Source organism: Eucalyptus grandis, chromosome 11, assembly GCF_016545825.1.
Source record: "Eucalyptus grandis isolate ANBG69807.140 chromosome 11, ASM1654582v1, whole genome shotgun sequence".
Classification (NCBI taxonomy): domain Eukaryota; kingdom Viridiplantae; phylum Streptophyta; class Magnoliopsida; order Myrtales; family Myrtaceae; genus Eucalyptus; species Eucalyptus grandis.
The window spans coordinates 3,292,706-3,306,516 of NC_052622.1; the positions used below are offsets into that span (position 1 = coordinate 3,292,706).

Sequence of the window (13,811 nt, forward strand, 5' to 3'; positions counted from 1 at the left end):
AAAGCAGTTAAACAAAGTCCACACGCATTAACTCGATGAAAATTCAGCACAGGGCTTAAAAATGTCACTTTCAATTACATCCTAGTTTCTCCAGTTCTCGTCGGCTGGGTTCATCTAAGCATAAACCAACACCATACAATAATGCCCGGTTGATGGATGACTCTTAACAGCACGTTATCAAAATAAACTCATTGATATTTTTGGGGACGTTGTGTTTGTTATCTTTTGAACTAGGTTTAGTTGATATTTTTGGGGACTTGTGTTTGTTATCTTTTGAACTAGGTTTAGTTGATATTTTTGGGGACTTGTGTTTGTTATCTTTTGAACTAGGTTTAGTGCATCGAATCAGAATCAATTTCCGACCCCACCATGAGGATGACCCAAAATGAGGAGTGTTATATCCAAGAGGTAAATGCCAAGCATCGCTCCAATTGGAAATCACGTGTGGAAAGTTTGGACCAATATATAAACCCGGCTAACCTTATCGGATTCGAGTGTATCATGACCAGTACGACAAAATTTTCTTTTCTGCCCACTAATGTCATCATGCGAGAGTCTCCACAGCGGCACAGCCCACCTACCCAAAGGAAAGAAAACAAGAAAACACTGTTATCTGGTCAGAGATCTATAGTCACGGGATGCTTCTTCTATAAAAAGTAACCTCCCCACACACCAGCAGTCCAAGTTCGAACACCCACGTATTCAGGGCTGATTAAAACAGCGAGAAATGCCAAGCCCACCTCCATCCAAACCGTCCCTCTCCCTCCTCTTACTTCTCTTCAGCTCGTCACTCATCCGAGCCTCTCATGGCGGCGGGATTGCCATTTACTGGGGCCAAAACGGCAACGAAGGTACCCTCGCCAGTACATGTGCCACCGGCAAATACGCCTACGTAAACCTCGCATTCCTCTATAAGTTTGGCGGTGGCCAGACCCCGCAAATCAACCTCGCAGGCCACTGTGACCCCACCTCGGGTGGCTGCACTAGTACAAGCAATGGTATTCGGAGCTGCCAGAATCAGGGCATCAAGGTGATGCTCTCCCTAGGCGGCGGTGTTGGGAGCTACTCGTTGGCATCTCAGGCCGATGCGAGGAACGTAGCGAATTATCTGTGGAACAATTTCTTGGGCGGCACATCAAGTTCTCGTCCGCTAGGAGATGCAGTCTTGGACGGTATCGACTTCGATATCGAACTTGGGTCTACCAAGTATTGGGATGATCTTGCCCGTTATTTATCAGACTATAGCAAGCAAGGGAAAAAGGTGTACCTAACGGCAGCTCCTCAGTGCCCATATCCCGATAGTCATATGGGGGCTGCGCTTAACACCGGTCTTTTCGACTACGTCTGGGTACAGTTTTACAATAACCCTCCATGTCAATACAGCTCCGGCGATATTAGCAAGCTCACAAGTTCTTGGAGCAAATGGGTTGCTTCCATAAACGCCGGGAAGATGTTTGTGGGCCTGCCGGCGTCCACGGAAGCAGCAGGAAGTGGGTATGTTCCACCAAACGTCTTGACTTCTCAGATACTTCCTGTCATAAAGAAGTCAGCGAAATACGGAGGCATAATGCTGTGGTCAAAGTACTATGATGATAAGAATGGTTACAGCGACTCCGTTAAGAGTAGTGTATGAGCTGGATCTCCATGCATGACAGGAGTACAGTCTCATCTCTAGAATTAAATAAAGCTGTTGGCAAGCGGTATGTCCAATACATTAAGGCTTAGGCCATTAAGTAATGTGGGACTATAATATTCTGAGAAAAGTTTGCTGTTTATGAACTTTATCTTCCAGAACAGTCTCTATTGAACCACTTATCTCTTCCTCAATTTGTTCTATTTTTCCTGCATACTACGTTTAAAATTGGCATAAACTAGCTCAGTAAAAATCAGTACCTCACTAGCTGGCCTGGGCAATCCTGGAGGCTGATGGAGGCAGCAATCTGCTCTTGTCACCATTGTTCGACAAAATCTCTCAATAAATCTATCTCTAGAAGTGGTCGAAATTATCCACATTCATTCCTTGTCATAACCTCATATTGGCCATTATTAACCAGATCAAGTATAATACAGCTATACTGTAATCTCAATACCAATAACAAAACTACTCACACCTCAAATTTACCACTGCCCTCATAACGAATACCTGAGTCATTGACCGTACTTCCCTCCCTTTTAGGAACGGAAGTAAGCACAAATCGTGTGATTCACTATAGATCCCAAAGATGGCTCCGGTCAAAGATTTCCTTTCTTTGCTTGCAACAACTGTCATCTTGTCCTCTTTTTCTTCTATATCTCTCAACATGCTTTCTCCATATTTTTTATCAAAAAGGCAAGAAGAATTAAAGACGGGCATAGCTCTAATGTCCACAGCTTGCCTTCTCTCTCTCTTTTTCTTTTTTGGCTTCTGGCTTGTTTTCCACCACTGTGAAATATTTACATGGATAAATTCACCGTCATGTTTCAAGACTCTTCAGAGAGTCTAGTGAACGGAGGAAAGCGTGCAAAAGCGAAACTTTTGTTACCCAATTAACTCGTTTGTATAACGATACCAATGGTAATCGAGGGTATTTTCATTTCCCCCCAAAGTTTCGGGTATTACACTAGCATAGAGTATATTGCACTACAAAGTACAAACAGAAGTTGGATCCATACGAATTTAAGCAGAAAATGACAAAATTAGATGGGACCATGACACTGACTAAACAAAAACAATCATTGCAATAAAACTAAACATTAGTTAATTACCAGAATTAAGAAATACAACTTCCCATCCTCCTGCAGCTTTATTCACTTCCAGCAATCTTTTTCTTCAGCGTTTCAATGTCACTGGCCAATTCCTTTCTGCTTGACTGCAAACGAGTAGAAGAAATTGGCATCATGTGGCTCGCTTGAGAGGGAGCCTCAGGACAAGATGATGCAACGCACTTTGCACTCATGCATTTGTCCCAAATCTCTCCACCACAGATATGGTAGAGAATAAACCACCAGACTTCAAAAGAACCTAATGATGCTTCCATCCGGGTCTAATTTTAAACATGGCATTCCCAGAGCATTTCCATTTCGTGCAATACATACTATACCGAACAGTTATAGTTAAGGTCGGAATATCCTAGTAAATATTGCCTTAACAACATGTAGCTTTCATGTACTGGTACCTGTAGAAAACCTCCACTATCCTTTATTTTCTCCACCAACAAGACAATGTTTCCATATAAACTATATAGTCAAGAGCACTCCCGATACACTGCAAAATCGAGTCTTTTGCCAATACTATCTTGCCAGGAATAAGTGAAAATGCTACCAGCAGAGAAATAGAGCATAAATAGCCAACTATACCTTAACGCGCAAGTATCTGTAGACAAACCATCCTGTGTATCCAAGACCTACCAACTCCATGACCTTTGGCAGCTGTAAGCAAACTATGTCAGAAGAGCTCTTGCCACAAGGAGACAATCAAATTTGTGGCAATTTCTGCAGGCAACTAAAGCTAAAGGATCATCCCAAAATTTTACTACTTAAGGACCTTTTCTTTTGCTCAAAATGTTACGTAGGCACCTTAAATAAGTTCTTAATTGCAAGAACAGAAGAAAACCAAACCTACCAAAGGGACCGAGTTGATAGCCTCAACTACCATGGATGACAGCCAAACGGCAACTATTGCTCCACCACCATATAGGAAGACTGTGGATTTGTCTTCAATAGCATCCCACTGCCAAGTTATCATCTAATGTCAAATTTTTATTTTATTTTATTTTATCAAACAGAGGTAAATGTCTGGATGACAAATGCACTATTTTAAGGCCCAAAATCACCATTTTAATTGAAAGTATGTCGATGCTGTCATTTGCTCAATGTTAAAGAGTCAACTAGGTCATGTTGACTCAACTTAACTTCAATCACTAGAGATCATGAATATGAAGTGCTGCAGTTAGCTTACCTCATGAAATGTTAGCAAGATATAATGCTTATCCCTTTGGATAAATTACAAGCCATTTTTTCCCTTTGTCAGGAATCATCAGTATATACCAATTAAATGATATCAGACAAAAAAATTACCTAAATGGCCTAAAATCAGGGGAAGAAAATAAATTTACTTGAGACGAATTTTTAATTTTTAATGTTTCTATTGTGCTGGGTGTGTGGTTTTCATAATCACAACACTGCAAAGTAATAGCACCCTAAGCTTCTCCTTCAAGTCAGCAAACATCTCTCCAACTTCAACAGGAGTAGGTTTCTCTTCAGAAGAAGCTCTGATCTGGACAGACTTGAACCTGTTGGAATCTTCAATTAGAGAGAGACTGTTAATTCAAAGTGCCAAAAAAGGTAAAACTTTTGGAATTTTGATAAACTCATCGTCATGCGAAAAACACTATGTGAACAATTTGGATGGTGACATAAGGCCGTCTATGATTTTGCCAATTTAACCGGATTAACACATGTAGTTCTTCATATTTCTGCTTTCAAAAAATGCCTAACGATGGTGGAGGATGGTCAAAGCAGCGAAAACTACTTATCAGATCCATCATCTTCGAAGCAATGGAATTCAAAGCAAAGATACGTTGATCTGTCTTGCCAGATAGCCTCATCTTCCCCTCCCCCTACCCAGATCCATCATCTTCGAGGAGGAGAAAAGGGAAGTTCTGAATCTTCACAAGCTTATGTGGACCTTGTTATGTGTTGTAGCTTGGATACATTGAAGAATACATATTGCTTTGGAATTACCATGAATTCGTTTCTGCGTGGTTTCGGAGTATCATTGTCTTCCGTTTCTCAAATATGTGGCCTGTAGACTAGTAAATGTTAGAAGGGAATGCCTTAACCGGCCATAGACATGTCTGCCGGTCTACAAATTACTGGGTGGCCTGCGCATGATCGTGGTATAAGCTCCATTCTTCATGGAGCTGATGGGACAAGCATCTTTAGTTTGGGTACAGATGGAAAGGCAAGTATATTCTCTTGTTATGATTTGTGGATGCATATCTTGGATGCTTTGAACTTGAGTATCCATTAAGTTCATTCCATCCCATAACTATTTATTTTCAATAACGGTATGAAATATCAAAAAGTTGATGGTCTTGCCATTTTAGGTGCTTGAGTGGAGCTTGCAGAAACAGGGTCATGTTCTGTGGTCAATCAATTCAAAGAGGTATCGATGGCAGACTGCATATTTACCTTCACAACCATAATATACTTTGATATGTGAGATTTCATGGTTATTGATGCCACCCAGAATGTCAAATTGGTTTCTCAATTTTATTTATGCATTGGGTTGATGGCTTCTTGAACCTATCTCCAATAAGAGTGAGGAATTGTCCTCACTGAGGGGGACGATCCTTAACATGTGATCATCATGCTAACTCATGCCATGTATAGTTGTTGCATAAATTAATCTTGCATAAGTGTGAGCTGTAAAATTTCGTTAGTAATTATGTGGATCGTGTTATGCTTGCAGCTCCAGTCACTTAAGACATGAAATGGCTCTAGATGCAAATGGAAGGAGATTGTTTGGTACTTTTGGATCAATAAGAGCACCCATATACCAGGTAATCTCTCTCTCTCTCTCTCTCTCGCTCTCACATGCACACACGCACGCATAGAGAAACGATGTTGGAAGCGATGAACAGGGGCTTTTGAGCTGCGTAGGGCCTGCATGGTTGCACCCTATTTCTGTTCCCAGGAACAGAAATTTCTGTTTTTTTGTTCCTGGGAACAAAAAAGGAACAGAAACGCGTTTGTGTGCGTTTCTGTTCCTTTTTTTTCTTTTGTTCCAGGAACAAAAAGAAATGCAAACGAGAAACACCAATTTTGTGTTTCTCGTTTTAACACAAATGAAAACACTTTTTTTCTTTTTTTTTTCTCTTATTTTCTTGTTCTTCTTTCTTTTGGCCGGTCGCCGGCCTCGGCCATGGCCGGCGACCGGCCGACGAGGGCCGGCGGCCTCGCCCGGCCACGGCGAGGCTCGCCGGCCCCGGCGAGGCCGACGCTCGCCGTCCCGGCGAGGCCGAGGCTCGCCGTAGGCCGGGCGAGGGTCGGCCTCGCCATGGCTGGGCGAGCTCGAGCTCGCCCGGATCCGGCGAGGCCGACCTCGCCCGGCCGGCCGGCGAGCCTCGGCCTCGCCGAGCCCACCGCCCGGGCGGGCGTCGGCACAGGCGAGGCGGGCCTCGCCCGCCGGCCGGGCGAGCTCGGCCTCGCCGGATCAAGGCGAGGCCGACCTCGCGCCCCGGCCCAGGCGAGCTCGATCTCGCCCGATCCGGCCTCGAGCTCGCCCGGGCCGGCGAGGCCGAGCTCGCCCAACGGCCGGCGAGGCCGAGCTCGCCCAACGGCCGGCGAGCCTCGGCCTCGCCCGGGGTGGCCCGGCGAGCCTCGGCCTCGCCTAGCGGTGGCCCGGCGAGGCCGCGCCTGCCCGCCGTGGGCGAGCTCGGCCCTCGCCGGCCGGTCGCCGGCCAAGGCCTTGGCCGGCGACCGCCAAAAGAAGAAAAAAAAAAAAATGAAAAGAAAAAAAGAAAAAAGGAAAAATAAGAAAAATAGAAAAAATAAAAGAAATAAAAAAATTATCAAAATTTACCAAACATGTTTCGTTTATTTTTTATTCCCGAACAAGTTTACCAAACGCGTATTTTTGTTCAAAAATTGTTCCCCGGAACAAATACTTTTTCTATTTACTTCCCTGGAACAATTTTTAAACAGAAACACAACCAAACGCGCCCGTAGTTTCTTTACTTTTACTTCTCATTAATAGTGCTCTGATCAATAGTTTCAATGTATATTACGTGGAAATGATGTTAGCTCATATCTCATTGCGTTTATTTGGTTTAGATACCAAGTCGGCCAAGTGGTCTGAGAACTCTCCCTCGCAGCGCTTCTGTGACGACGGTGGATGGGCACCCAACCTTGCCCATTTTCTTGAACGGATCAGCTGATAATTCCGTGCGCGACATCCATATTGTGAAGGCCTTACTATATGAAAGCTAGTAGGTGCTTTACTCTTCCATTTTCAAGGTGTTTCTTCTTGTGATTGATTGTTGTATGATTTTGATTGGATGGATGATCGTCAGATTAATTTTGCTCCTTGATTGGATTAGCAATTAGTAGTTCCCAACTCATTTGTCAGTTATAGAGATTGTCATAGGTTCACATGTATCGTATTGAAATTTATCTTTAAGCCTATAATAAGTTCGTAAGATAACCTTTGATATGATAGATTCAGATTGCTACTATGATTGCTTGTCTGCATCCATCATTTCTTTTTTAATTTTGCCCTCTTCACATCCATTTACAAAAGTGGAATGGAAATTGGTCCACTCTTTATTTTGAGTCAATGCATTTCCCTTTTTTATGACTGAATTCAGTTATCAGTCAAGTTATGGCTTGGAAACCACCTAGAAAAGGGGAGTTGTAAATCAACATCGATGGGTCATTCATGGATGGCGATACCACAGGAAGCGTTGCCGGAGTATGCTAGGACGAAGCAGGAGATTGATTGCTGGTTTTGCTAGGGAGATTCGAGCGACTTTGGCACAGTAGACCGAAACCCACGTGTGCCTTGAAGCGCTCCGTTTCTTTAGAGATAGATTTGAACTACCCTTCACGATAAAATCAGATTGCTTTATAAGTGATCTGCACACTTACAGATCATGAGAAGTGCTCATGGGAAGTAGCCCCTCTTATCATCGAGTGCCTTACTTTGATGGGCTAATATAGGCACATTCGAGTGGCCATTGCAGAAGAGAAGAGAACCAAGTGGCTGATTGGGTTGCTAAGGCCCATATACAAAAGAATTTACCTTGTAATTAGACTACTGATCCCTCTCAAGTTTTATGGGACCTTTTATGTTCAGAAGCCCGTGTAGAGTGTAATTTTGGAATCACTTGAAGCAATGAAAGAAATTTGTTTTGACAAAAAAAAAAGTTATGGCTTGAGTTTATACATCATGGAAATTATTTGAGCTATGAGTTTCTCCTCCGAATTTCAGCCAGTTCTACTGGTGCTGGCCTGGATTGCTTGTTCAACTAATAAATTAAACCCAATAAGGCAGATAATACCTTTTAGGCTAGTGTACAAAACTATAACAAGATCACTTCAACTCAAAAGGAGCTCAGGTGACAAGATTGTGATCATGAGGATGATTGGCTCAAGTTGCGACAACGGCGAGAATGGAGATTCTTTAAGGAAAAAGGACAATCGGACAAATCGGGGAAGAGTAACGGGTTGAGTCTAAAAATTGCTTCAGTGACTGGTAATCTAGCAGCCATCGGCGCTCTCTTCATTTGCTTTCGATTCTTGCGGCTTGCTCCAGTTTTTCCGATTTCTATTGCTGAGTTTTGTTAGAATCTTAATTTGCTCACTTGCTTTCGCGAAGTTTATTGATCAGGTTAGTATCATGTCATTTGTCTCCCTTATGATTTCCTCAGGTGGTGGCTACATGCCATCCATAGTAGATGCCCTATTGGTCTTGATGTGCTGATCATCATGCCAAGACATGCCAAGACCGGCGATAGCTGATTTTTGCACCTTTAACAGGTCCTTTTAACTGCGTAAAGAAATTTATGCATTATCTGAGAGGATTTTACCCACTCCCAGAGTATGACAACCATTGTCCAAACTAATCATTACACATAAAATACGATAATTAGTGATTGATTTGAATGGCCGGTAATAGTTGTACTCTCAATGTGTCTCCGGTGATATAACTAATCGTAAGAAAACATTCATTTATTGGTGCCTAGTGGCATTGTTTAAGAAAAGTTCTGCCCTTTCATCTTATAGCGTCTCTGGCTCGTGCTTTTGTGGTGTAATCTGCCTTGACTATTCTACATGTGATTTTCCCTTACCTTCTCAAAATAGCATTAACGTGATAAAAATTCAGCATGGGGCCTAAAAATGTTACTTTCAATCACATCATCGTGTCTTCAATCCTCTTTGGTTGGCTTCATCTCAGCTTAAACTAACATCGTACAATAATGTGCAATTGACGGCACATTATTGAATAAAGTCCTTGTTGATATTTTTTTGGGATGTTGTGTTTGTTGACTTGAACTAGGTTTAGTGCATCCAATCAGAATCAATTTTCTGGTCCCGTCACTAGTGTGACACACGAGTATGACGTAAGTGTAAGGAGTGTTATATCCAAGAGGTATATGCCAAGCATTGTTCCAATTGGAAATCACGTGTAGAAAGTTTGGACCAATACATGAACCCAAGTAACCTTATCAGATTCAAGTGTATTAGGATCACGATTGTCACACCCCGCAAGCTAAGGGAATGGGGTTGACACAGTCGTCCTTCCTTCCAAAAGACACAACCTCTAACCATTCAATTCCTACTCCCATAAGTCCCTGTCGACACTACTCTCGCTTTAATAATCGCTAACTGAAGGACCTGAAAAAATTGGAAAAGAGAGAAATGAGCAATCACAATCTCAGTGAGTAATGCATATCTTCTAAAAGAATCAAGTACCCACTATATGTACATATATACAAAGCCATACTAGGGCTTCACAACCCAAACTCATGGTATAAATTACATATTGAATTACATATGAGTTATCTTATTTCAACATAGCTTTGTACAAGTTAGAGATACTCATTTAAATCCATTATCACAATTCAAACATCAGTAGTCGAGTCTCTTGAATAATCTCTATCAAATACATGCCAATAGTCCAATACATCGATTAATCTCAAATCAAACTTGTATCACACATCAATTGTCTATTTCACCAATCAATCCCATATCACATCACATCTCAAGACTCTAGAGGTGACTCCCATCAAACCACATCATTATGTAGCACTTAGCCCTTAAGTAGTACAATGCCCTAAAAATGGCTCTCGTAAAATTACGTTATCGGGTAGCATTTAACCCTTGATCAACATACACTAATAGTACAATGCCCTAGAGGTGGCTCACACAAAATTACCTTATTGTGTAGCATTAACCCTTGACTACATTTACCAATAGTACAAGGCCCTAAAAGTGGCTCACAGGAAATTACGTTATCATGTATCACTTAGTCCTTTACCGATTTGTATCACAATTGGTTTCACAAATCATAACATAGCCTTTCACGAATCGATTCTTTTCACAATACCAATTCAGAATCTATATATAAGTCGGTTTCACATACTGAATCAAATCACCTTTCATAGACCATACTCAAAGTCAACCTAATTCATTCGGAAAAAGGTTACCCAATCCCAAAATATATACTACTTCCCAACTCTGTTCATCATATATATATGTTCCTTTCATAATAGTCATTTCTCACATCATCACGTAATTCATTTCATAAACCAATAACATTAATTCATTTCATAAACCGTAACATTCGAAAGGTCTTTCTCATTAACATTTCCTAAATCATTTAAGAACCCATTATATAAATCAGTCTCATCAATATACACATTTAATATTTCATGACAACTTCAATAAGACATTTCTCAAACCATTCTCAAATGAATAAAAATAGTAAATGCCCATTCCATTATTTTTACGATTTGCACATAATGTACTTCATACTTTTCATAGTTTGCAAATTTAAAAAGGAAATAGCACTACTCACTTGGAAACACTCAAACAAAACAACACGTAGCTAAATGGGCCAACAACTTCACAATCCTATCAATTAAACGAAAATCAATATTAAATCAAATAAAACTCAACCTCAACTACGAAACGACAAAATTATGCTTAAACACTAACAAATCGACTTTTATGCGCTAACAAATTGCCCATCCGAAAGCAATCACTCAAACTTAACTTAATGCGGAACTCGCCCGTGAAACCCTATAGTTTCACTCCAACCAAATCATTGTGCCAAAAGAACATCCATCATAATCCATGGCTCTACAACTCCATAAACCCCCATTTCCATGAAATGCCGAAGTCCCATAACACAAAAATTGGACTCCACAACTCAATTTTCTCAAAATTTCGAATGTAAGTCATAAACTTGAAAAATGCTTCGATTGGATGAACAAGAGTGTGAATACCTATTAGCCATTGCGGATGGGAGTAACTCTGACTTGGCAATGTGTCCACGGCGAGCATGTGCAGACCCTCCACCCCCCTTCTTTTCTGCTGAACATCCTATTTATTTTTACTACTTCCCAAAATATATACTACTTCCCAACTCTGTTCATCATATATATATGTTCCTTTCATAATAGTCATTTCTCACATCATCACGTAATTCATTTCATAAACCGATAACATTAATTCATTTCATAAACCGTAACATTCGAAAGGTCTTTCTCATTAACATTTCCTAAATCATTTAAGAACCCATTATATAAATCAGTCTCATCAATATACACATTTAATATTTCATGACAACTTCAATAAGACATTTCTCAAACCATTCTCAAATGAATAAAAATAGTAAATGCCCATTCCATTATTTTTACGATTTGCACATAATGTACTTCATACTTTTCATAGTTTGCAAATTTAAAAGGAAATAGCACTACTCACTTGGAAACACTCAAACAAAACAACACGTAGCTAAATGGGCCAACAACTTCACAATCCTATCAATTAAACGAAAATCAATATTAAATCAAATAAAACTCAACCTCAACTACGAAACGACAAAATTATGCTTAAACACTAACAAATCGACTTTTATGCGCTAACAAATTGCCCATCCGAAAGCAATCACTCAAACTTAACTTAATGCGGAACTCGCCCGTGAAACCCTATAGTTTCACTCCAACCAAATCATTGTGCCAAAAAACATCCATCATAATCCATGGCTCTACAACTCCATAAACCCCCATTTCCATGAAATGCCGAAGTCCCATAACACAAAAATTGGACTCCACAACTCAATTTTCTCAAAATTTCGAATGTAAGTCATAAACTTGAAAATGCTTCGATTGGATGAACAAGAGTGTGAATACCTATTAGCCATTGCGGATGGGAGTAACTCTGACTTGGCAATGTGTCCACGGCGAGCATGTGCAGACCCTCCACCCCCTTCTTTTCTGCTGAACATCCTATTTATTTTTATTCCCCCCTTCTTGACTTGTCAACCTCCTTCGATTTATTTTTTTGTTTATTTTTTTCTTTCTTTGACTTTTCAACTCTCTTTTCTCTCCCCAGTTCTCACTGCGCAAGCTCTCGGCTTAAAAGAAAGGAGCCGAGTCCTTTTTCTCCCTTTTCCTATTCTCTGACTTTTCAACATTTGAATTTTTATTTTCCTTTTGGGCTCCATCACTCTTGACTTGGTCAAGATATAACCACCACGTTCTCGACCAGTACGATAAAATTCTGTTCTTCCTCCCAATAATGTTATCATGGAAGAGAAATTTCCACAGCCCACCTGTCTCCAAAGGAAAGACAGCAAGGAAACACTGTCCTGGTCAGGGATCCGAAGTCACGGTCATGGGATGCTTCTTCTATAAAGAGTAGTCTCCCCCTACACCAGCAGTCCAAGTTCAAACCCACGGATTCAGACCGATAAAACCAGCCAGAAATGCCAAGCCCACCTCCATCCACGCCATCCCTCTCCCTCCTCTTACTTCTCTTCACCTCATCTCTCATCGGAGTCTCTCATGGCGGTGGGATCGCCATTTACTGGGGCCAAAACGGTAACGAAGGTACCCTCACCAGTACATGTGCCACCGGCAAATACGCCTACGTAAACCTCGCATTCCTCTATAAGTTCGGCGGTGGCCAGACCCCGCAAATCGACCTTGCAGGCCACTGTACCTCAGGTGGCTGCACCAGCATAAGCAACGATATTCGGAGCTGCCAGAATCAGGGCATCAAGGTGATGCTCTCGCTAGGCGGCGGTGCTGGGAACTACTCGTTGGTATCTCAGGCCGATGCGAGGAACGTAGCGGACTATCTGTGGAACAATTTCCTGGGTGGCACATCAAGTTCTCGTCCACTAGGTGATGCAGTCTTGGACGGCATCGATTTCGATATCGAACTTGGGTCTCCCAACTATTGGGATGATCTTGCCCGTTATTTATCAGACTATAGCAAGCAAGGGAAAAAGGTGTACCTAACGGCAGCTCCTCAGTGTCCATATCCCGATAGCTATTTGGGGGCTGCACTTAACACCGGTCTTTTCGACTACGTCTGGGTACAGTTTTACAATAACCTTCCATGTCAATACAACTCGGGGGATATTAGCAAGCTCACAAGTTCTTGGAGCAACTGGGTTGCTTCCATAAACGCCGAGAATATGTTCTTGGGCCTGCCGGCGTCCACGGAAGCAGCAGGAAGTGGGTATGTTCCACCAAACGTGTTGACTTCTCAGATACTTCCGGTCATAAAGATGTCAGCAAAATACGGAGGCGTAATGCTGTGGTCAAAGTACTATGATGATAAGAATGGTTACAGTGACTCCATTAAGAGTAGTGTATGAGCTGGACCTCCATGCATGAGAGGAATAGTCTCATCTCTAGAATTATATAAAGCTGTTGGCAAGCGGTATGTCCAGTACAGTAAGGCTCAGGCCATTAAGTAATGTGGGAATATCAATTTCTGGGAAATTTTTACCGTTTATGAACTTTTTATCTTCCAGGATAGTCTGTATCGAAAAACTTATCTCTTCCTCAATTTGTTTTATGTTTCCTGCGTGTTACGTTTAAAAGTGGCCTCAACTAGCTCAGTAAAAACCAGTACCTCATTTGCTAGCTTGGGCAATCCTGGAGGCTGATGGGGCCAGCAGCCCTCTCCTGTCACCGATGTTCGACAAAATCTCTCAATAAATCCATCTCTAGAAGTGGTCGAAATTATCCACGTTCATTCCTTGTCATAACCTCATATTGGCCATTGTTAACCACATCAAGTAACACGAT

General features: G+C 41.6%; 3 protein-coding genes across 3 annotated transcripts; 2 read left to right on the plus strand and 1 right to left on the minus strand.

Moving 5' to 3' along the window:
• Nucleotides 1-597: 597 nt before the first annotated feature.
• Nucleotides 598-1,808, plus strand: LOC104424457 (hevamine-A). Its single transcript, XM_010036888.3, has one exon. It carries the CDS (start codon nucleotides 728-730, stop codon nucleotides 1,631-1,633), a length of 906 nt encoding a protein of 301 aa, XP_010035190.1. The 5' UTR covers nucleotides 598-727; the 3' UTR covers nucleotides 1,634-1,808.
• A 975-nt stretch (nucleotides 1,809-2,783) lies between these two features.
• On the minus strand, nucleotides 2,784-4,586 carry LOC120289573 (protein CURVATURE THYLAKOID 1A, chloroplastic-like). The gene is made up of 5 exons (XM_039304671.1): nucleotides 4,477-4,586; nucleotides 4,178-4,298; nucleotides 3,602-3,709; nucleotides 3,337-3,408; nucleotides 2,784-2,849 (listed from the first exon to the last, which is right to left on the minus strand). Exons 1-5 carry the CDS (start codon nucleotides 4,584-4,586, stop codon nucleotides 2,784-2,786), a joined length of 477 nt encoding a protein of 158 aa, XP_039160605.1.
• Nucleotides 4,587-12,441: 7,855 nt separating this feature from the next.
• On the plus strand, nucleotides 12,442-13,502 carry LOC104431916 (hevamine-A-like). Its single transcript, XM_010044439.3, has one exon. It carries the CDS (start codon nucleotides 12,476-12,478, stop codon nucleotides 13,373-13,375), a length of 900 nt encoding a protein of 299 aa, XP_010042741.1. The 5' UTR covers nucleotides 12,442-12,475; the 3' UTR covers nucleotides 13,376-13,502.
• Nucleotides 13,503-13,811: the final 309 nt, after the last annotated feature.